At 43.6% G+C, this 22,502-nt stretch overlaps 1 protein-coding gene across 2 annotated transcripts in view; it reads right to left on the bottom strand.

The window, feature by feature from the left end:
- LOC118229337 (serine/threonine-protein phosphatase 2A 56 kDa regulatory subunit gamma isoform-like) overlaps positions 1-22,502 on the bottom strand; it is a 46,307-nt gene that overhangs the window by 14,474 nt on the left and 9,331 nt on the right. The window contains exon 3 of one of the 2 annotated variants that reach the window (XM_035421227.1): positions 20,745-20,910. In XM_035421227.1, coding sequence (XP_035277118.1) covers positions 20,745-20,910 — 166 coding nt within the window. Of the gene's footprint in view, positions 1-5,141; positions 5,414-20,744; positions 20,911-22,502 lie in introns of those variants that run through there. The other variant, XM_035421228.1, reaches the window with a different exon arrangement.

Genomic DNA, 22,502 nt, shown 5'->3' on the forward strand with positions numbered 1-22,502 from the left:
CCCTCTTTCAGAGCCAACAGAGTGACATTGTAATACCGTAATAATCCTTTAATGAATAACACTAAATTACCCCCCAAAATATATTCAGAAAGGAGAGGAGGATTTGATCTGAAGCGTCCTATCTGTGGCTATCAACTCACAGACAAAACCATGTCAGGGGGTGACAACATTCTGTCCTTTCACTTAGTTCCACCGCCATGTATTTGCATAAATAACAAATCACCTCACAATGACCCTAATGAGAAGTGACACCCACCTGCTCCTGTCGTTGAAGGTGGTGGTGTGTGGGGGGAATCATACATCTGGCATTAGGTGAACTGAACTCAGTAAGTCACTTTTGGGCTGGCTCTCATTACATCCTCTATCGACTTTTCTAAGGTATCCAAAAAAATTACTGAAATAAAATATAGCCTATAAGCCTTATGTCAACTCCTGATATTATCTAGTATATACGCGCAACTGGTCAGGACTTTTTATCCAGAGAAAGGAAGATCCCATTATAGAAAGTTTGCATTCTAATAATTTTGCTGCGTATCTAGTTAACTTTGTTCAATGACCCAGCGGTAGTGCCCAACCTGGGAATGAACAGCAAGTTGTTGGCAGTTGTTAAAATAGATGGGGGAGAAAACTTCCCTTTAAACTGATCATTGGTTTTGACCAAATCGTTTTCCTTGATTAACAATACAGAAATGAATTCACCAAATACTCAACATCATCAGATACAGCAATTTCTCCTCAATGAGGCTATATATGTGAGTGATAAAATGTTTTTCATTTGCAACACAGAACTGTGCACATTATAATGAACATAATTTAAAACTGTCAATGTATGTGCTCTTTATTCTCTGAACCTACACTCAAGAGAAAATTCATGGCAAAGATCAATGCGCAAGTAATTAAACGATCTTGAAGCACAGGTTTTGTCATTGTGGGTTGTGCAGAAAGCTAATGTGGTAGTAAACAGTGATGAATCTTTTTTCATTAAGTGTATACTTAACAATTAACAGATTTTTCTAACGCTAAATTTATCATGTAATGTCCCTAACAAGGTGTGAAGAAATGCCCACCTGCCATTTGGCTAGTGAACATTTCTTCACACCACGTTAGGAAGATAAAACAATAAATTGTGCACAGAAAAATCTGTTTTAATTGTCAAGTGTACGAATCATTGGCTCACTTGTTAATCAAGGAACATGAAGGAAAACAGGTTGAGACCAATGATTGGTTTAAAGAGGTCTTTTATGCCCTGTCGATTTCCAGCGTAACATCCAACAACCGCTGCAGGAAATGGAGCCTTGCAGAGCACGTATGTGTGAAAGTGCGCATACATAAAGCGTATCTATGTATTTACGTAGTATTTAATGTACATACTATGTGTGTGTGTGTGAGTGTGTGTGAGTGTGTGTCTGTCTCCAGAGGAGCAGAGTGGTAGCCGTGAACGCGTTTGCAGAACTGATTCATTACCGCACCCTCCTCTCTTGCAGATTTAAGGAACAACCCAACCCCCCCCCCCCACCCCCACCCCCATTAACTCGCGCAGGAGGGCAAAGGTGGAAAGTACAGGGGTTAGAACGTAAAACTCCTACCATGTGTTTCTTCCACCCATGAACTCAGCCGACTGAGTTGTACCCTTTGGCTGGAGAATTGTGCTAATTAGCAAATTTAGGTGATTGTGCCAAAATACTGGGGAGGGCTTTTAATTCGTGAACCTGGATTTTCCTCCTCTGCTGGAAGGAGGTCGCTCCTTTGCACGATTGTTGGGAGTGTGTACAGGAAGTGCAGTGGGAGTAAGAGGAAGTGCGAGGGCAAAATGTTCCTTTCCCTTTCCCTTACAACTCTCACCCAGCGTCGTGGAGACAGCATTCTGATCCTGGATGACTAAATTAATTCATAATTGTACCCTTCCTTATACACTAGCAGCCACAGCGCTGGGACACTTCCTGTGCAGGACAAAAGGGAGCCTTTAAAAATTCATGCCACAAAGAGGAAGAGAGCAACCCTCCTCACCAGGAACCGCATCTGTTTTAGCAATAAGCAGGAGCAGTGCTGGGTGCGGAGGAGCACCGATTCAAGGCTAACTCACGGAGCGCTAGCGTTGGAACGAGAGCCAACGTGCACACAGCGTGTCAGCGAGACCGAAGCTGAACCAAACGAGGGTGGGTGGGGGAGGGGGGGGGGGGCGGAGTCAGGCGCAGCCAGGGCAGGTGGGACACGTGCGCAAGGACCGGCCGCGAACGCCAAAGGAGCGTTCCGAGGAAACGCAATCCGCGGCGGGATATTCGCAGCGCGCGGGCCGGGCTGGAAACGTGAAGCCCTCTAGCTCTAAAATAAACCTGCTCGCCCTCCCGATCTCGCGCCGCGGAACGGAACGTCGTCGAAACGCCCGAGCATCGCCGGGAGGCGCGGAAACGCTCCGGCGATCAGGGAAGCGCGTTTGAAACGGGCGTGCCGCGGACCGTGGCGTCCTCGGGGGGCGGGAGAGCTAGCGGCGCTGAAAGGCAACGGCGAGGGAACGCGCTCTCTGCGCCACGGATTCGTGCGTCAGCGTCAGAATCGTGAGTCATCGGCTAATGCATTAGTAATGGCTGACGCTGCGATCGCTCCGGAGCGCTGAAAGGGCTCCACTGCTGGATACGGAAGCTGCATCGTGCATCGGGCGAGGGCTATAAAGACTCACAGACTCAACCCTGAGAGAGAGAGAGAGAGAGAGAGAGAGAGACAAAGAACAAGAGACAGGGAGAGACACAGAGCGAAAGAGAGTGTGATACAGAGTTAGAAATAATTAGAATGTGACCGAGAGAGACACAGACTGAAAGAGAATGTGATACAGAGTTAGAAAGAATTAGAATGTGACCGAGAGAGACACAGACTGAAAGAGAATGTGATACAGAGTTAGAAAGAATTAGAATGTGACCGAGAGAGACACAGACTGAAAGAGAATGTGATACAGAGTTAGAAATAATTAGAATGTGACCGAGAGAGACACAGACTGAAAGAGAATGTGATACAGAGTTAGAAAGAATTAGAATGTGACCGAGAGAGACACAGACTGAAAGAGAATGTGATACAGAGTTAGAAATAATTAGAATGTGACCGAGAGAGACACAGACTGAAAGAGAATGTGATACAGAGTTAGAAAGAATTAGAATGTGACCGAGAGAGACACAGACTGAAAGAGAATGTGATACAGAGTTAGAAAGAATTAGAATGTGATCGAAAGAGAAAGAGAGAGAGAGAAAAAGAGAGAAAGAGCGAGAGAAAGAGATATGCCCTAGGATCCCCTATTAATACCTGACTGAGGACGACCGTCCCATCATAAAGATAGTCCAGGTTCAAAGGGTCCACGTGGTACTCAAAAGGGGTTGCAGTGGAGGTAGACCGCTCTGCGCTGTGCCTTCGAGCTTCTTTACATACAACAGGAACGGTTGCGTTTGCTTATGCGTATTAAGTGCTATATGCTAGCTGCATCAATAGGGGTATCTGTCCAAAGAATGCATAGTAAGATGTATACTAAATGCCCCCCCCCTCCCAGTACAAGAGGGGGATGGGTCACATGTCATCCCGCAACAGTGCTGAAACAACATACCCGCGTGGGGCTCGGGGTACCGGGGCCCGTGTCCTTTTCGCGCGCGTCCCGCCACCCAACTCGCCGTGCCTCGAAAAGCTATCCGATTACACGACGCCGGTAAGGTTTCGGCTCGGGCCTGAAATATTCAGGGAAGGGTTTCACGAGCACGCTGAGGCTACACGTTTCCGTGGCATTTCCCCCCAATGAGCCCTCCGCGCCGCCAGCCACTTCCAAACTACAGTTCCACACAGGCGGCGGGCACGACGGGCGAAGCGCCAAAGAACTTTCCGTGCGGGGCTGGACTTATCCGACTCTAATCGGCTTCACCATCCGCGGTACCCGCATAACCGGAGAGATATGGGCAGGTGTGGCGATTTTACTCCGTGAAGAGCACTGCCCCAAAAATGCAGAAAACGGCTGGGCACCTCTAGCCCGTCGTAGCTACTACCATTCTCAAGCAAAATGCGCTCAGCGTTCACAGCCGCTCACAGCGCACCGTTTCCACACTCGCTCACATCTGCTTTCTCACACGCGCTCACATCTGCTTTCTCACACGCGCTCACATCTGCTTTCTCACACGCGCTCGTACGCATGTAGCGCACACGCCCTAGCCCTGCCGTGTCTTTATTGTGTGGTGTGCGGTGTGTTAGAAATGCCACAGCAGCTCCCCAACAGAGAGGAGGGCGTTCACAGCTACCACTCTGCTCCTCTGGAGACAGACACACACTCACACACACACAGTATGTACATTAAATACTATGTAAATACATACACACTTTTATGTATGCACACTTTCACATATAAGTGCTCGCACAGATATGGGCACACACACATGCGCAGACAAACACACACACACACACACACACACACACACAGTACACTACAGGCTACATATACACTGTACACACACGCTGCAGCGACTCCCCGCTTCCTCTGTGTGATACGCGCTGAGATGCGGGAGGACCACAGTGAGACAAAAATCAGAGATAATGGCAGTGTTCCCCACTACACAACCACACACATATACACGCACATGTGCGCACACACGTATATGCCCACAAGCACACGCACTAATAATCATGTGCACATGCACACACAAATGCACACGCACATGCACACACAAATGCAAACACATACATACACACACACACACACGCACGCACAAATGCAGAAATACACATACGCACGCACACAATGCAGAAATACACATATACACGCACACACACACACACACACACCCTTTCCCAGGGTCATGACTTCACTTCCTTTGACATCAGCAGGCTTTGTTGGGGGAAGGGATTCTTAGGGGAATACAAGCGATAATTACCCCCCTTCTCACCCCCCCCCCCCCCCACCCCCCACAAAAAAAACAAAAACTTCAAACCATGCAATGCTTTTTTAGCACAGCGCAGATTCCCTCTCTCCTTCGGAAAAACACGAACATCCCAGCCCTGACCATCTCCCCCAGAAAACAACACATACATAGCCATCATTCTCCCCCCCCGTCCCCCCATCCCCCTCCCTCCCTCCCTCCCTTCTCCAGCAGACAGCCAGACGAACGAGCGCAGCTCACCTCTGAAGTGCATGAGAGCCACGGGCTGGAAGGGACCGTTAGAGCTGGGCGCGTCGACCACCATTTCGCCTCCCGTCGCGTTACATGTCAGCATGGGCGCTCCGGCGGGCGGGCGCGCGGGGGGGAGAGCGGGGGAGAGAGAGAGAGGAGCGACGGTCCGCTCTAGGGCCAGGCGTCGGCCTCCATTTTAGCGCGAGCGGGGCTCAGAAAATGAAGCTCTCCTTGCTCGCTGGAGGGAAACTGGCTGCTCGGGTGATGTCATCGGCCGGGGAAAGGGAGCCAATTGGCCGGCCGCGGCCACATGAGAGAGCTCCGTCAGGCTGCGAGCGCAGGGGGAAGGGGAAGGGCGAGGCAGGCGATTGGACGGGAGAGGGAGGCGGGGGGGAGGGACCTCGGGTCGGGTTACGGCTCCTCCTCCGTAGTGCTGTGCCTCGCAGTGATTGGCTGCTCTGAATGTAGGGACCGGGTGAATCCAGGCATCTTTTTCTCTGGGTAGGAAACACTGAACTGCTCTCACTGAAACCCCATTCTACTCTATAGTAAATTTCTACCGAGAGAAAAGGGCAATACGTAAAAATGTAAGCTCTGTAATTTACATTTGCTCACACCTCCAAAGCAACTATAAACATATAAACATAATCAATAATAATATAAATCTACTATTATCATAATAGAACTAACCACATTTGCAATTATTTGGGATATCTTACTAGTGATAAAGTGAGTTCATGGAATCATTTAATTTCAGGTAGTCTCATACAGTGTTAATTACAAACTTTCATTCGACACAATTAAAATACAAAGCCAGAAGTGGCAAAAGCAGGATTATAAAACTGACAATGCCACTGAAACATCCAAAGCGTGCTGGCCCATTAAATGGCATTCAAGCAGCACTTCAGTGAGGAGGTTTTCTGTTTCTATGACCTCTGAATACGTTTTTATAAAACATGGCAGCTGCACCAGGGATTATGAGCAGCCTCACCACAGTGACCCAACCTACAGCCACAACCCAAACGTTGCTCGACCCCCCCCCCCCCCCACCGCACCCCACCACCTCACACTGCGCTGCGGTGGCCACCCGTAGCTGGGGGGGACAAACCCGCGGCCCAAACTCGGGACGGCGTTAACCTCTGACAGACAGAGGAAACGTGTCACAGCCAACGCCCCCTGTAGCGATGCCAGTGGAGGTGGCAAACTACTAAAGACTTCCGGAGGTCTTATAATATACGTGCTGGGGGTCGTTTTCGTCCTAAATGTTATGAGTTGCCACCCCTGCAGGCCTGAATTAATGTCAGAATGCAGAAAGTAAAAACGACATCCAGTGTCACTGCCTGGCACACAGGATGAACAGATGGATTGTGGGTAATAGCCCTGGCTGGCAGCTGTGCGTCCAGTCACTTCACATTACATCCGAGGAGCTGATTAGCTCAAAGAGGATACTTGCTGTTGGAGTTTATAGACTGTTCCAAAGACTAAAACAATAACATTACACCTGCGCATGTGCAGCTTATTTGGTAATAAACTTTGGTAATAAACTAATAAACATCCGGGGAGACGCCTAGGACCAGTATATAATCATACACATGCTAACCAGTTCACTTTATTTTGTGACAGTAAGTTAGTTCCAGGTCACAGGAGCATGCTAACACTGAACAGCATGGCCCCAATGCTGCTTAAGACATTTTAATAAATAACACTGCCTCCTGAAAATTCTCCACAAGGTACCTGGCATCAGCTAGCTAGCAAGCTAACAGGTAAACAAAACACTCAGCCCGCTGGATGTTTTCTAGGAACTGTGATGTCACTACCGCTATTCATTAAAACCACACTGAAATGGTCTATAAATGTACACCTACCATGCACACACAAAAAGTATATATAGCTCCATAACATTTGGGATAAAGGCATTTTTTCTGGATTTGGCTCTGTACTCAACAATTTTAGACATGTAGTCAAACAGTTCACATGTGGGTATAGAGTTATACACTTTGGTTTCACCATGTAGAGATCACAACACTTTTTTTTTACACAAACCCCCCCATTTCAAGGCACCATAATGTTTGGGAAATAATCATGTTATGTTAATGAAAGTAGTCATGTTTAGTACTTTGTCGCATATCCTTTGCGTGTAATGACTGCTTGAATTCTGTGACCCATAAACATCACCAGGTGCTGAGCACCTTCTCTGGTCATGTTCTGCCAGGCGTGTATTGCAGCCATCTTCAGCTTCTGCTTGTTTTGGGGGCTGATTACCGTAGGTTTTCTCTTCAGCATATGAAATGCATGTTCAATTGAATTCACATTGGGTGAATGCCATGCCAAGGCCAGTTAAGAATTTTTCCAGTTTTGGGCTTTGAAAAACTTCTTTGTTGCTATAGCGGTATGTTTGGGATCATTGTCTTGCTGCGGGATGACTCACCATCCAATGAGTTTGGAAGAACTTGCTTGAGCTTGAGCAGAAAAGATGCTTCTGTACACTTCAGAATTCATTCCGCTGCTACTATCAGCAGTTATATCATCAGAGTAAGCAGTTACATATTAAACAAGTGAGCCAGCACCTGTGGCAGCCATACATGCTGAAATCATAAATCTCCTTGCACATGATTCAATTCCTATGGAGGGAGGATTTACGCAGCAACGATGAGCCTGACGTAGGCAACAGCTGAAAATAAATGCTGAGTTACGACCCTCAAAGTTGTTGAAGTCTGAGATTGTTTGAACTTTGTTTGCAGCTGACCCTTCATAGCACGTCCAAGCACATCACAGCATTGTATGGAGCAGGCAGATGTAAACAGCTGATTCTATATGTCCTCTAAAGATTTGGGGAAGAGGAGTGTTAGAGGCAGATACGCAGTTGGCTGGGGCTACCAGGTGATGTAGCTACTATAGATTTCTACTCTGTATTATCGTTAGAGCCGTTTCATGTATATGTCTCAGTTAGGCCGATTAGTTTGTTGATATTTTGGGATAAACCGACAATTTTTTCACAAGGCGAGTACACAATTTATCTAATACTGCGGACAACCTACTAATATCACCACTTGTAACAGCCTGTTAACAGTTTTAAATCTGATAAATACATTTAAAATGTTAGATAAGTGAGGTGTTTCAACTGTTGATGCACTTGTGTTCGGTATTCAGAGTGCCGGACATTAAAGGGTGTTATCGGTTAAAACAGCTGGGTTCAGAAAATTAAACATATTTCACATAATCCTCACTTCCCTGACACCTTTAATAAAAGAATCTCACATGCGAATTGTTTGATTACAAATCTAAAATTGTGGAATATAGAACCAAATCTAGAAAAACCATGTTGTCCCAAACATTATGGAGCTCACTATGTTACCAAAATTGACTTAGAAGTTGATGTGACATCAGGCTGTTAATAAAGGGTTGATTTAAAATTGGTAGAACAGTAAATATTTGTCAAAAGTATTTCGAAGACTTCTGGAGTACTTATAAAAGGAAAATAAATACCTAGCTACCAAAAGAAAATAGAGCCAAGTAGTAAAGGGCACTCTGGTCCATTGCGGTGCTCGTGGCTGTGTGCGAGTGGGCCGGCCTCTGGCAGGTCCATGCAGCCATTCGCCGGGACCGATACAGGAAAGCGCTGTTACCGCGAAAGATCGCGGACTCGACGGGGGAACGGGCGCACCATCTGGCGTCAGCAGAAATAGCCCCGTATAGCGACTGGCTCAAGAATGCGTGCAGGAGCACAAATAAAGGGCTATTCAAAGCCTTATTCCCTCCCCCTTCTCGCTTTATTTTACTGCTTCGTAGATACCTCCCATCTATGGTGAATTGTGTGACTTGATTTGCTTCCTAGCCACTTGCATTTTTTTTTTTACTGAAGGCGTTCAGCTTCAGCACCTCACTCCGGGGTACAGCGTGATAATTTGAACCTGCAACCTACTGGTTATGACCCTAACCAACCCCTTCCACCCGCTGCTATTCTGCTGGTCTGAAGTCACAAATTATTCATATTATTCATATGTAGGAGATTCCACACAGCAGACAGGTATGTGTATTGTTGTTTACATAAAACCTTCTTTTTTTGGGGCACCTGAGCAGTACCAAAATCGGGTGAAACGGGCCTGCGTTTCACGTTCTGTGCCCACAGGTCATGTGACCTACTTCCCTAAAACTATTATCAGTCATTTCTCCCCAATGACTGGTTTTGCCAATTAGCATACCGCTGGAACATTTTGTGCTTACATACTGTACGAGTGCCCTTTCAGACGATGAACGGAGCGTGTACCAAAATTAAAAAATTTTCAAATCCGGACTACTACGGCCAAGCATTTACCATTAATACAGGCATAGTGCACCGCTCCCAATGTGTTTCACCCAGGCCCTTCCCGAGACAGCAATTACATTGCGTATCTATGGATACTATAGAGCCACGTCAGTGGGAGATTGCTAGGGTTGCAGACTGTGCCAATAGCCCTCCTGTGGGGGGGGGGGATTAGGGTTCTTCCTCATTTTGGCACAGACGGAAAGCTCCGCTTCGCACCGCCATGCACAGCTTCCACGTTTCCTGAAGGTCGAAGTCCGCCCTGCGGTAAGCGGCACAGCAAACATTTACACAGGACCGAGATGCAGGCGAAGACACGAGGGTTACCCTAACACGGCGCGATGGCAGAGACCGTCCTCCGAGCTAACGCTAAATGCCTGATAACATTAGACATCAGGCATTTAGCGGCGCGTAGGGCTTTATCTTCTGACGGTTCACCATAATATCGAGAGCTCTACCAAGCCAGGACACCAAAACACATTTCAGGTTTGGCTTTTCTGCAAAATGTTCATCTGCATCTGTGCGGAGCTTCAAGCGCGCATATACACACACACACACATGCTCACACATACACACTCATACACAAAGCTACACATACACCCTAAGTCACCAAGCAACCATACAGAAGATCGCAAAGTTAATTTAGGCCCAAATATATAAGGTTTATGGGATGACTCTAACTGATCTTTGATTAGATCTGAATACAAATAATAAATATTATGTTTTCACTGGACATACTATTAAATATAAACTCTAAGCTAACCTAGTCTTCTGCTAAGACAAACACTCAATAACCTGTCAGGAAATAGCAACAGAAACATAAATTATTATAAAAGGCTCACCACTCCTCCTGAGATGATTGTGCTTAATATGGTAAGAGCAACACATTACTTGAGACCACAATTCCGCTCAAAACACTACAGAGAAACAAAGAAGTCTCATTTCCTTTAACATTTCCTTTCATTACACACGTCACTGTTCAGTGAAGTACATTTTCCAGACACAATTCAAGAGAAGAGCGAGAGGAGACACATAAACTAAATAAACAAACAAATTAGATCTAGTATCTTTCTGGATCTACTGCAGTGGCCTGAGAATGTTGTTCATGAAAACCAGCCAAACCAAAAAAAAAGAGTTCATTTATCAATGGAGCTGCCTTTTATGGAGGCCAACAGTCAGCGTGTCCTCGGAAGGAGGCAGTTCACATATGCACCAACAGATGGCAGTACAGCTGCAAGGAAAACATGACGGTGCCATTATTTCATCAGTGAGGAAGGTCATAACATAAACGAAAAATAATGATTCACACCTGTCCTGGCTTTTCATGTTTTAATTTCAGTTCATAAAGGCCAATCACAACTGGAAGACATGTCCCAAGGCCATTTGGAATGGTACAGACATGCTGTAACAATCTTCATTATAAATGTTCATTAAATATCAAATTAAATATTTCCTTATGCTTGCATTCTTTTGGCACCCGATGGTTCTATCTGCCTTACTTGTCCATCATCCTGAAATTAATACAGGCAATTATTTTAATTGCAAATGTTTATGAGTATGTGTCACACAAACATCTACTCAGGCTATGGCTCGATATAGGCCTATATTATTACACAATCATGCAAATAAATAATGTACCTCAATGCACTCTTTCTAAATTATTGAAAGTGAGAGCATCTCTTGTTCTTTGAAAACAGCTTTTACTGAATATCTAATCAGATCCATTTACATCCCCTTTGCATATTTAAGACCAAAGCGTATTTCAAAAGCAACCTTCTAAACCCTTCTAAATACTATACTATTATCCAGATTGCCGACAGCCTTACAAACAGACGGTTATCATGCAGTATTATGGAACAATAAACACAGGTGCATTGCAGACCACAGCATTGGCACAAAGGAGGAATTGTTCAACAGTAACATAAAAAAATAAAAAAGTTCCTCTATTTTGTTGAAACCAGATCCACAGTTTCAGTGTTAAGATCTTCATTTAAGACATTTCAGAATTTGTGAAAACGAATACGTTTTTTTTTTGCTTACAGCAGCACCTCTGATCCTTCCCTAGATTACCATATTACACAGACCCACCAGGTATTAAGCTTAGTGTTCTTGACATCGTCAATTCTCCCTCTGGTTTGATTTTAAAAATTTCAGAATTTTGGGGAAATGTATTATGGGATGGCATCACATACAATACTGTGACAATGGAAGTTTGGTGGTGTAATACAGAAAAGCAAACTCAGGCAACTGTCGCCAACCAGAACCTCCTGAAGTTAAGCTGAAGAGGGGGGGGGGGCACTAGTAGAGAGGACAGAGTATCTGGTGGGAGTATATAATCTGTGCTTCCACCTTGGTCCACAAAGAGAAGGCTGTGTGAACCATCATAACTGTGTGCTCCAGTGACATCACTCAGCCCACATGACAGGACAGCCTCTTCTGTAGGTAGGCTGTTAGACGAAACCGCATTCATAGGAATTCCACTCAAAGGAGGAAAACGATATACACGCCAGATGGAACGGAGACGACACGTCTGTGGTCACCAAAGTGGGACGGTGAGTGGTTTCAGACCGTTTCAGAGCTCAAACAAACAAGTGTCAAGAGCATGTAATCATCACTGTGGGTTGAGCAATACATGAACACGTTATGACAAGCATTATGACACGTCGCGCATAAGTCCATGGGTTGCAAACCAGCCACTCAACTTCAGTAAAAGCACTTTGCCTGAATGACCTCTGAAGGATCTATTCTGGGCAAGAAGATTTTAAGCCCTGCGGGTCACTTACGAGACAATGCAGCGCAAGACACTAAAAGCATGAGGAGGCTTTACTGGAGGATCAACACTGTAATCAAAAATCATCTAACAATCCTGCTGACATGAAACAGGCATAAAAAGCCTTAAAGCCTCACTGCCTGCTGTGCCCTGCTGTACCTTTGTTATGGTTTTGAATACAACTCCAAATGATGATGAGAGACGCTGAATATCAAAAGGCCCTCCACCTTGCCGTTTTAGCTTAATGTGAGGATAATCAGCACAACAAGAATTTGCTGGACATTATTTGTCTGGGATGTGAACTGGACATAATTAGCACTAGCATCTGCTAATCAAAGCGCAGCAGCCAAGTCATCTGCATGCTTTTGTTGTCGAGGAGGAGTTCACTGAGGCACAGGGTGAGTCGTGAGCTTATGGGCAAGTCATTCAAGGACAGAGACCAAGGCGGAGCGCAGGAGAGGAGAGGGAGAGGGTTCGTGCGAGAGACAGAGAGACCACTGCTAGCAAGTAGGGCTAGGTAAAAATATCAATTTTCCAATTAACTGATTTCTGTTTGGATAAATTAATATCGACCCTTAAAAATCCACAGATCAATCTTTGCGTCTATGCATTTTTTCACAAGATGTAGAGATTTTCATAATTATCTAATTTTATTTAGAAGATAGTCCAAGCAGTTAACAACAATTCTCAGAGAATATCTTTAATATCAAAGTGATACTTGTATTGTAACTGAAGTATCCAGAATTGAAATCAAATCAAAATTTAATTGAAACCTAGTGGCCCGAAATGATATTAAATAAAGAGATCATCACCAATACCTAGCCCTACCAGTGAGCTAAATGGACTGACCACTCTGTCATAGTTTCTTTCTGATTTATTTAAAAAGCTATAGTTATCAAGATAACAAGATAACTATATTCACTAATATCAGACCAAACATTTGATTTCAATAAATAAGCTAGCAGTATGTCATGATTTACAGGCTGATGGTTTATGCAAACAGTTTTAACAAATGTTTGGTCTGATATTATAAAATTACTGCAAGCTAGCCATTTAGCTAGCTATGCGAGTAATGTGATCGACCGGTATTAAAGGTGTGGTATGTAAGTTTGTTTTAGAGCACTTTTGTTCATATTTGGTCAAATTTCGTTCACATATTGACAGATATCAATACATTAAAAGGTCTAAGGAAAAAAGCTGGTCTCTCTGACTGCCCCAGGCTCGGAAATCAGCCACCCCAAATTTAAATTTCACCTGAATCTTAACAACCAATCAGGATGGCTCTCTGCAAGGAGGCTTCCCTATCTGCCTATCAACCCTGTTGCACATTCACAGCACTTCCAGAGCAGGCAGGGCGGAGCTACACAGATAAGAGCAAAGCAGAGATACTACCTCCAAACAACATGAAACTCCTTTACTACCTTGTTATCTTACCTTTAAAACCTTTAAAATGATATTTTTATCTGCTTTCATTATTTGTACGTCTTAATGTCAAATTCAAACTTTTTTTAGTTAAAATCGGAATAAATCCAATACATTAGCTCATAGCCACGAAAGCACCTGATGTGATGTGACTGGTGACAAGCTGGCTGGCCTCAAAATGACACAAAACTCCAGTGCTATCTCGTCATCTTACATTTAAAACCTTTAAAACTATATTTAACACTTAATTTGACATGAACACATTGTGATGCAGGACTGGGGATGTCCACTGGCTGTCGACAGACAGGACAAAATCAACAGAAACGTCTGACTTACCGCCTTTTAAGACACCAACACTCTACTGCAACAGAAATCCTGAAGAAAAAAATGAAAAAGGCCAATCTGGCAACCACAGCCTCCAATACACAGAGACCAAAGGCAAAGAGGCATCAAATGAAGGACTGTCCAGGAACCAGCCACACAACCCAAAAACTGTCCTTTTAGGCCTGAAACCCAGGCCTCTTATAATGCCCAATAATTAGGAAATTGGGCCGCACCTGATGCGGCCCTACCTGGAAGTTGGGTCGGTGCTGCCCCCTGGTGGACAGCACTCCAATTCCCTTCCTGGTGTCATAACACACAGATTATGAAAGAAAATACATTTTTTGAGTAAAATCAGATGAAACCCATTAGCAAGTAGCCATAAAAGCAGCTGAGGTGATTGTGTGACTGATGACAATAAGCTGGCCAACTTCCAAAGGATGCAAAACTCCAGTGCTGTCATCTTTTCACATAAAAACTCCAAACCTATACTTTTACTTTGAATTTGGCTTCAAGACACACTCATTATGAAAGCCAAGATATTGTTCTACTGAAAAAAGATGAAACCCTAAAACAGCCAAAAATGAATATATTTGAGATTAATTGGACATTTTGACTGATTATGAAAGAACAGGTCACACTATGTCCCCTCTCTCCAGTACTCAGATGTCATGCAGCGTACGCACATGTTTGGAGGGAGGACTTTGGAGGAAGAGCTGAAGGGAGGGGGTGAAACGTTTTTTTCAAAATCTTTCCCTCTTGCTTGTTTCTCCAAACTTACATACTGCACCTTTAAGTAAGTTTAGTCATATACATAGAGCCAAACATACTTCTAATGGGTTTGATTAATGATGATATTGCTAGTCATTGCTATCTGTTTTACTGCACCTTGGTGTATTAATTCTATTTAAATAAATGGCTATTTAACATCATCAAACGGACTATCTTGGCCGTGAGCTAAGCTTACAACATCACGCTAAATGATCGCTATCAAGCTAACAGTATGTTAACAATAAATGCAAATTCGGACATTTTGGGTTGACATTGTTCCATTGACAATGGCGTTCCATGAGGGAGAAAAAAAATCTGCCTCCACAGACCACATAGTGTACTTAGCCAGCTATTGTGCTGCATGGTCTGGTCTGGTGATTAAAGCATGTGAGAGTGTGAAAGACAGACATAAAGCTCTGCTCATTGGGTCAATCTTGCAAGTCTGTGAGCCTGTGCCATACAGCCACAGCAACATAACCAGAATGCTGCTGCCCAACTGTCTTCAACCTTACCAAGTTCTCACATGTCACTCCCCCGCTGAGGTCACTCCACTGGCTACCGGTCGCCAACAGGATCAGGTTCAATGTCCTGACCCTGGCCTACACTGCAGCCAACAGTACAGCCCCCGCCTACCAACAGAACAGGATTCAACCCTACAAGCCAGCTCGACCACTCTGCTCTGCTGCAGTGGAGCGACTTGCCCTTACAGCAATGTCGGTGAATGGTTCTCGCTCCTCCCGACTATGGAGCTTCTCCACCCTAGCTCCTCCTTCCTATACAAACCACTCCCCTTCCCTTCCCATTTTCTGCTGTGGTCTGAAGACGCATCTCTTCAAACTGTACCGTGACTAACTATCACTACCCCCCAGGGCACGTCATGTTATTCTTGTATCGCCATCCAGCTCTTATATTGGACTTGTATCGTTACCTTGACGTAGCTCGTCGTCATGCCTCCTAGTTTGACTTACCACAACTTTCCGACCGAGCCTATGCTTACAGCGTGAACTGAACTTGACATTCATGGTTATGGATAATAGTTACATAAAGCGTACTGTACCTGGGTTTTGCAGTTGTTTTCATTTCCACTGCTTGCATAAGAGCATGTGAAATGAGAGCTAAATACTATGTACCTTAAGACTCAAAACAACTAAGTATAGTGTATCCCAATACTAGTTCTACATAGGAGCTGAACATGGGGTACCTAAACATTCACAATAGCTGCCCAACAGGAGTCTACATCATGATCTTCTGTCGTATCTGGGGTTGGACCAAGAAAATGTCACGTCAAAAGCATTCAATCATCATTTAAGATACAAAACTGCTTGAAACACGTTGGGCTTACATTGTAACTGATGAATAAACCATGGGAAAGCGTGGTAGGACACAGCACGCCTACTACCTTCCCAGGCCGACTTAAAGAAGCTCTGTGTGACCGGTCAAATCCGTTTCCCATGGGTCTGTGAAGCTGGCAGGCTGAAGCGAGAACGTCCATTCTCTAGTTTGTCACATCTAACGGTTATTGCACTCTTTATTTCACATTATAAGAAGCGCTTTCCATCTTAAAAGCACCATCAGGGGCTAATCCCCTGCTTAATCCATCAAGGTGAGTCAGACTGCTGAGGAGACAGGGCCAGAGAAACACCTCGGTTCTTGGGGACGAGCACAAGTTGCCTCTTGAGGGCGGTCCCCAGTTCCTCCTTTGCCTGGAGTTTCCTCTTTTCCCGCCGCGAAGCCCTGTCTTTAGAGAGCACGTGTGGCTGCAGAAGGCTGGGAGACCGTTCCCAGGCACAAGCGTTGCTGAGAAGCCGCTCTCCTGTAAATTATGTAGCAGAGGTGCCTACTGAGCTTTAAAGGGCTGGTTGTTAGGATCGACCCGGACCATAAAACTTTAATTACCGACCGCTAAGGGGAGGCGCAAGCACTTAGTGCGCATGGAGAGGAGCTTACGCCAAGCTCTGCTCCCAATTAAGCAAGACCTTTTAGCTTCTTTTTTATCTTTACATTTCTGAATTGGGAAGTATTGATTCTTCCAAATAAGACAACACACAGGACAAAGCCTGCTTTTGACATTGTAGACAATAATGCACAGATTCATATATTATCATCCCACAGAAATGTTAAGGAATACTTTGCTTTACTTTAAAGGTCAATCTACACCAAAAGACTGAAGCCAACGCTAGTAAAATGGAGGGCTAATACTATCATTCCTGTATTTTGAAGGAGAGTGGTGGTGGCGGCGAGGGCGGGTGGGCAGCAATGGGAGGTGTTGGTCATCTTCCAACCTAACACAATAATGACAGACACAAGCCTAACGTTCACTACAGCTCTGGAACATTGCCAGACATCAGTTCTTGCATACTGTTACAGTGAGCCTATTGCCTGCTAATACACACATGGCTGTGCATTTTTGCAACATTGTCAAAATAACCTTGAGGTAAGACTTAGATTGTTTTGTTTTTAAAGTTATTATTCACATGTAATACACACATCTGACATCCAAATAAAAATATTGGTGATAATTTACTCATGTCAAGTGGTGGAAAATACAAATGTTATAAGAGACTAAGTGGTTCTGCTTGAGGAGCCTGTGTTGTGTACTCTAGACACTCTCTGTACAACAAACATGTTGCTATAATATGTTCTAAACTGATATTTGGGAAAAAAAAACTGTGCCGTTAGGGTACCTAAAACTAAATGCTGAAAGGGGTCTCACAGGGTTAAATTGCATGGCAATGAGGAAAGGATAATGCTAGAGGCAAAATAATGCAGGCTAAGATTAACGCAAGTGGGTTGCATGCAGGGTAAAACTTAACTGACTTCTATTTGGGCCTCCACAGCACAGAGAGACAACTTAAAATCAGAACCAAGGTAATCTGTCACTTACTAACAGTCACACAGTCACACTGTGAAGGACAAAGTGACTGTGATGTCACCCATTGACTTTACATGGGCTTGTGAAAAGCGTATTGAAGCCACAGAAGTTCAGTTTTGCGCCAAAACGTTGTACAAACTGAAGCCAACAACTGCACAGTAGGGAAAAGGGGGGACCCTTATATGGTCATGAACTCCAGGCCAGTTCTGGATACGGTGTGATTGACAGTTTGGGGTGGAAAAACCCATGACCTTGACATCTACTTATCCCTCATCCTTACCACTTACCCCTTTCTTTTTGCAAAACAAACCCACAACTCACTCCGAATTGTTTCATTCTTTACTGTTCATATTATTTCATTTTTTTAAACTTATTAGTATTTGTTAATTGGCACACAGAATTAAATGACTTCATCCATTACAGATAAATTATCTTGGCACTGAGGAATGTGGTTTGAAATGAGAGATCAGGATAATGGCCAGAATTTAAAACACATTTAAAACAAATGCTGTATAAAATCTCATAATCTGCCATAATTCAAGAGCCATGGGAAAATGTCAGACTGCCTAATAGACTTGCAGTCAAGTGTGGTGGCAGACAGCAAACGTGAGAAAACTGAGAAAGCGAGAAGCGACTGAAACAAACATGACGAATGACAGCTATGACGTGTTCCCATTCCCCAGAGGCTCAACCTGCACAACCTAAAATGCAGACCTCAAATTAAAAAAACACCACAAGCCTGTTTGACAAACGCACATGTCAAAATGCACTCTACATACTATGCACTTAGTTGGTGGAGAGCATAGAACTAATTACAATTTAAATTCCCGCAAGATGTTACAAAGCGGTTATAAATTCAATAATGTATTGTGGCATAAACGTTCAAATGCATGTCAGTTTACAAAAAGCTGGATCACCGTAGGTAGGCTACATTCGCCTAAGTAAATAAGGAAAAGTCAAGAAAATAGTTAGAATGGCTTACTGACAGAACCGGACAGACAGATTTTTAAAGGGTTGATTGCCACAGTTGTAAGTAGGGTTGGGCGATACAGCCAAAATATCATCACAATTTTCTTTGTTGTTGATATATATGATTCACAATATGGATCACAATTCTTCTCATGTTCCTTTTCTAAGACTATTTTGCAAGTTTCTGAACAGTACAACTAAACTGGTAACTATATAATATTTTTTTAAGAAAATATAGACCTAAAAGAAAAAAAAAACACTGCTTATAACATTTGAATATATACAAGTGATAGAATAATGCAAGGACCACTCAGACCAAAGTACTCTTTCAAACATATTTTAATAAATACCACACCTGCTTCAAAATGTAAACAGCACTCAAAGTGCATTTCTGCAAAACAATAACAGCCAAAAAATTCTGAAATGGTAAGAATTCTGAGATGGAGGTTTTATTAAATAAACTAAAAAGTTTCAAAAAGTGCAGCTTCCAGTCAAGAATGAAATGAGCAGTGAGACTCAACTACGACTAGACCATAAATTGCTTGTCGTGGCAAAAAATAACGAATGGTTGATGAATTTTCCATTCTATCTCTTCGCAACATTCCAAGTACAGACGTGGCATATTGTAGCACAGATCAACTAAGTAGTCTTCTGAAACCCTTCTATTGTATGGGTGCCAGTACACTCAAAATGAGACAGAACATTCTGTCCGAAACGACCTGTTTCGAACACGAGACAAACAAAAAGACGAGCCGGATCCACGTATGTTAAAGCCTCTTCGTGTTCTTTGGGGTGCTTCCTTTTCAGGTGGTTAAAAAGGTTTGTTGCATTGCCCTCTGATGTACAAAACGTGTCTCTATGATCTTTGCAAATGACTGTGCTTTGGGCAATGAACTAGAACTTCATTTTATGGAAACTTAACTCTTCATCAGGGCCAGCCACACAGGGGTATGTTTTCAAGTTAGAGGGTAATTAGAAAAGAATGCCAATCAGGTAGACAGGTATCCAATCCAGTATGACATTTTTGAAGGTACCGCCCAAAATGTACGATGCTATTAGTTGGTATGTCCTTCTTAGTGAAGGGGAGGGTCAGGCTAGTACAGAGTCTAGAAGCAGTGTTAGTGAGGGCTATCAGTGCAACTGTTATGGTAGAATGTACAGGAGCTCTGAAGCATGATACTTTCAATCTCTCTGTAAAGGCAGATTGTAGAGAAATTTTAATTGGTCACCATTCAAGATAGTCATATTGCACACCTCTAGCTGTAAGCAGAACAGGCCATAACAAATTCAATGCGAATGACTTGGTGCTGGCGATATGACATGCAATTTTGTGCGATGGCAGAGTGTGTGAATTTGCCAACATCACACAGATGAAAGAAGGAGCATGGACCGAAGAAATGTCAAGGTCATTACTAGCATGTGAGAGGCCAAGGCTAATATTCCAACCTGATACAAAGTCATTTACTTTTGCACTGTTGATCTGACTCCAGCACATCAGTGCAGCTAGGCTAAAAAAAATACCAACTGTGCCAACCAGCTTCAATAATCATTGGATCCATGTGACTGGGACTAAATATACACAATCAACTGCTCTGACATTGTGCTGCGAAAGGGAATGTAACCAATGGCATTTGAATCCCAAGCCTGTGCTATAGACAGTGCTCACTAGTGTCATTCAAATGTCTAACAACTGGCAGATCTTAAGAGATTGAGGGCTCCAACGGCAGAGCAACGGATCCCGTGTCCACTGTGGCAAGAGCGGCCAGTTTGCAAAAAGGTCAACCGCATCACTCAAAACCCATCCGTCTCACCTGACAAGGCCCAGCCGGACCTCCCATATGCACAACCATCCAAAAAAGGAAGGAGCCGTTAAGGTTTTACACACAAGACAAGACAATGAAGATGACGCATCACCCTAGATGAATGGGCATTCTCAAACCAGCCTAGCAGAATGTAGCATTGGCTCTTATGTCATGTGATTTCCAGAGACGCATTGTAATGAGATATAAAATCATGGGTTGGCATGACATGTCATGTGACGTCACATTCTGTCAATCAATCAACCAATCTTAGTATTAAAAAAAAGTATACAAACAGGTCGCAACACTTTGTATTAAGAGTTTGTGGATTTTGAGACAGAAAATGGTCCTGTAATCTGATGCCATGAGAGGTCCTGATGTGTACCTTGTAAGGCGGGCAGCTTCTGCAGCTCTCGGTTGTTGCTGAGGCTGAAGCGGGAGGAGCTTTGCCTCTTCTCCTTCTTCGTGGGCGTCTGGGGGCCGAGCTGCTTCCCCTTCAGCAGCTGCGTGGTGGGTGGGGCACTGGTGGTATTGTTCTTCCTGTTGGAGCCCTGGGGGGATGGAAGCGGGGAGAGACCGAGCTCTGGTCAGTGCTCGTCACCGGACAGCCACTGCATTAGGCCCAGCCTCCAGAGAGGAGAGCACATCTCCTCTTCTGAGCCACACTGAACCTGGGGCAGCACTTCCTGTGCTGTCTTGTGTACTAAGGGAACAGCGTTCAAGGCAATTGTTTGTGTAATGGCCAAGAAATTCAGCTACACTGGTCAAAAGAAGTGTTTGAAACAGCCAAACCAATGCAAAAAGAGCCCAGACACTAGCCATACAGTACACCGTGTGTTCGTCAAATGGCAGGAATGATCCCCATTCCAAAGGATTAAGGGAAGTCCTCTTTTTTTATCATCCTTAATTCTGTTTCATCAACATGCCTATATATAGAAGTGTCAACAAACATCCAGTACTGACCAAATTTCCAGACCATTTGTTGTGTTGGGGGAAAATGACTAATTTTCTAGCGTCCTTCTATTCTGCCAGTTAACTAAATATGGAGTCTCCGATTTGGTAGGGGCCAGCTGATGGAGTTCTCAGACTAATTAGTGTGGTTGCTTCAGTAACCCACTGCCTGTTCTCCTACATACTTATTCTTACTGTCTTTCCGCCTAAATTTCTGCACACTTCTCCTCTTACAGCTAATAAGCTAGATATGTCATTTCAACTTTATAATATTCAGCTTGGATCAGAGAAGTGTGTTTGTACCAAGTTTCTTGAAATTTTTGAAATATTTAAAGGTTTTTCGGGAATTAAAAATAAAATGCAATGAATGAAGACCGCTGAGCCTTGTGAAGACTTGGTGCATGTGATGCTATTTCAGCCAATAGGGACACAGAGAGAAAACCAAAACTATGCCATTCTGTGCGAAGCGAGCTAAAAAGCGGATTAATAACCGAATATTTATAATAGTGGTAATTCAACAATAACATCATAACAGACATGCATCATACATTAATAAACAGATTTTAAATTGCAAATTGGCATATCGGAATGAAGTGGATTTAGCTAGCGGTATCGTGAAGCCGGTCAATGGTGTCATTCATTCTAATATATATAACTACGCTATGTTAATATTTCTAAACTTAATAAATATTGCACCCCTAACCACACAGATACCTAGCCATATGTGTAGCAACTAAGATATTCGCAAGATAAAAACATTTTTTATCTGCACATTTAACATTTTTTTGCCCTTTTATGCATTTTTTTATGCACTAGACTATTTGTAGGCACCTGGCTCCCTCTTGAGGTTAACTTTAGTATATTTAGAATGTATATTCTATCTACCAAATCGTTATGCAGTGAGTTCTACTAAGGTTACGAAATGACTTGATAAGAACGTTACATACTTTCATCGTTGCTTAGTTTATTAAAAGACGCTTTGTGATGAGATTGTTAAATAGTTTCATTGTTATTAAGATGTTATTGATGTTAATCTCAGCTTTTCCTTCTTCATTAGCCTTGAAAGATATAAGTAGTAGGCCTTAAGTAGTGATTGCTAAACGTAACAAAATAGTTATCTACTGTTTAATGGGTATTACTGCAAAGTAAGAAATTATAGCTAAGATGTATCATACAGACTCCTGAATGCTGG

Source organism: Anguilla anguilla, chromosome 6 (assembly GCF_013347855.1).
Source record: "Anguilla anguilla isolate fAngAng1 chromosome 6, fAngAng1.pri, whole genome shotgun sequence".
NCBI lineage: Eukaryota > Metazoa > Chordata > Actinopteri > Anguilliformes > Anguillidae > Anguilla > Anguilla anguilla.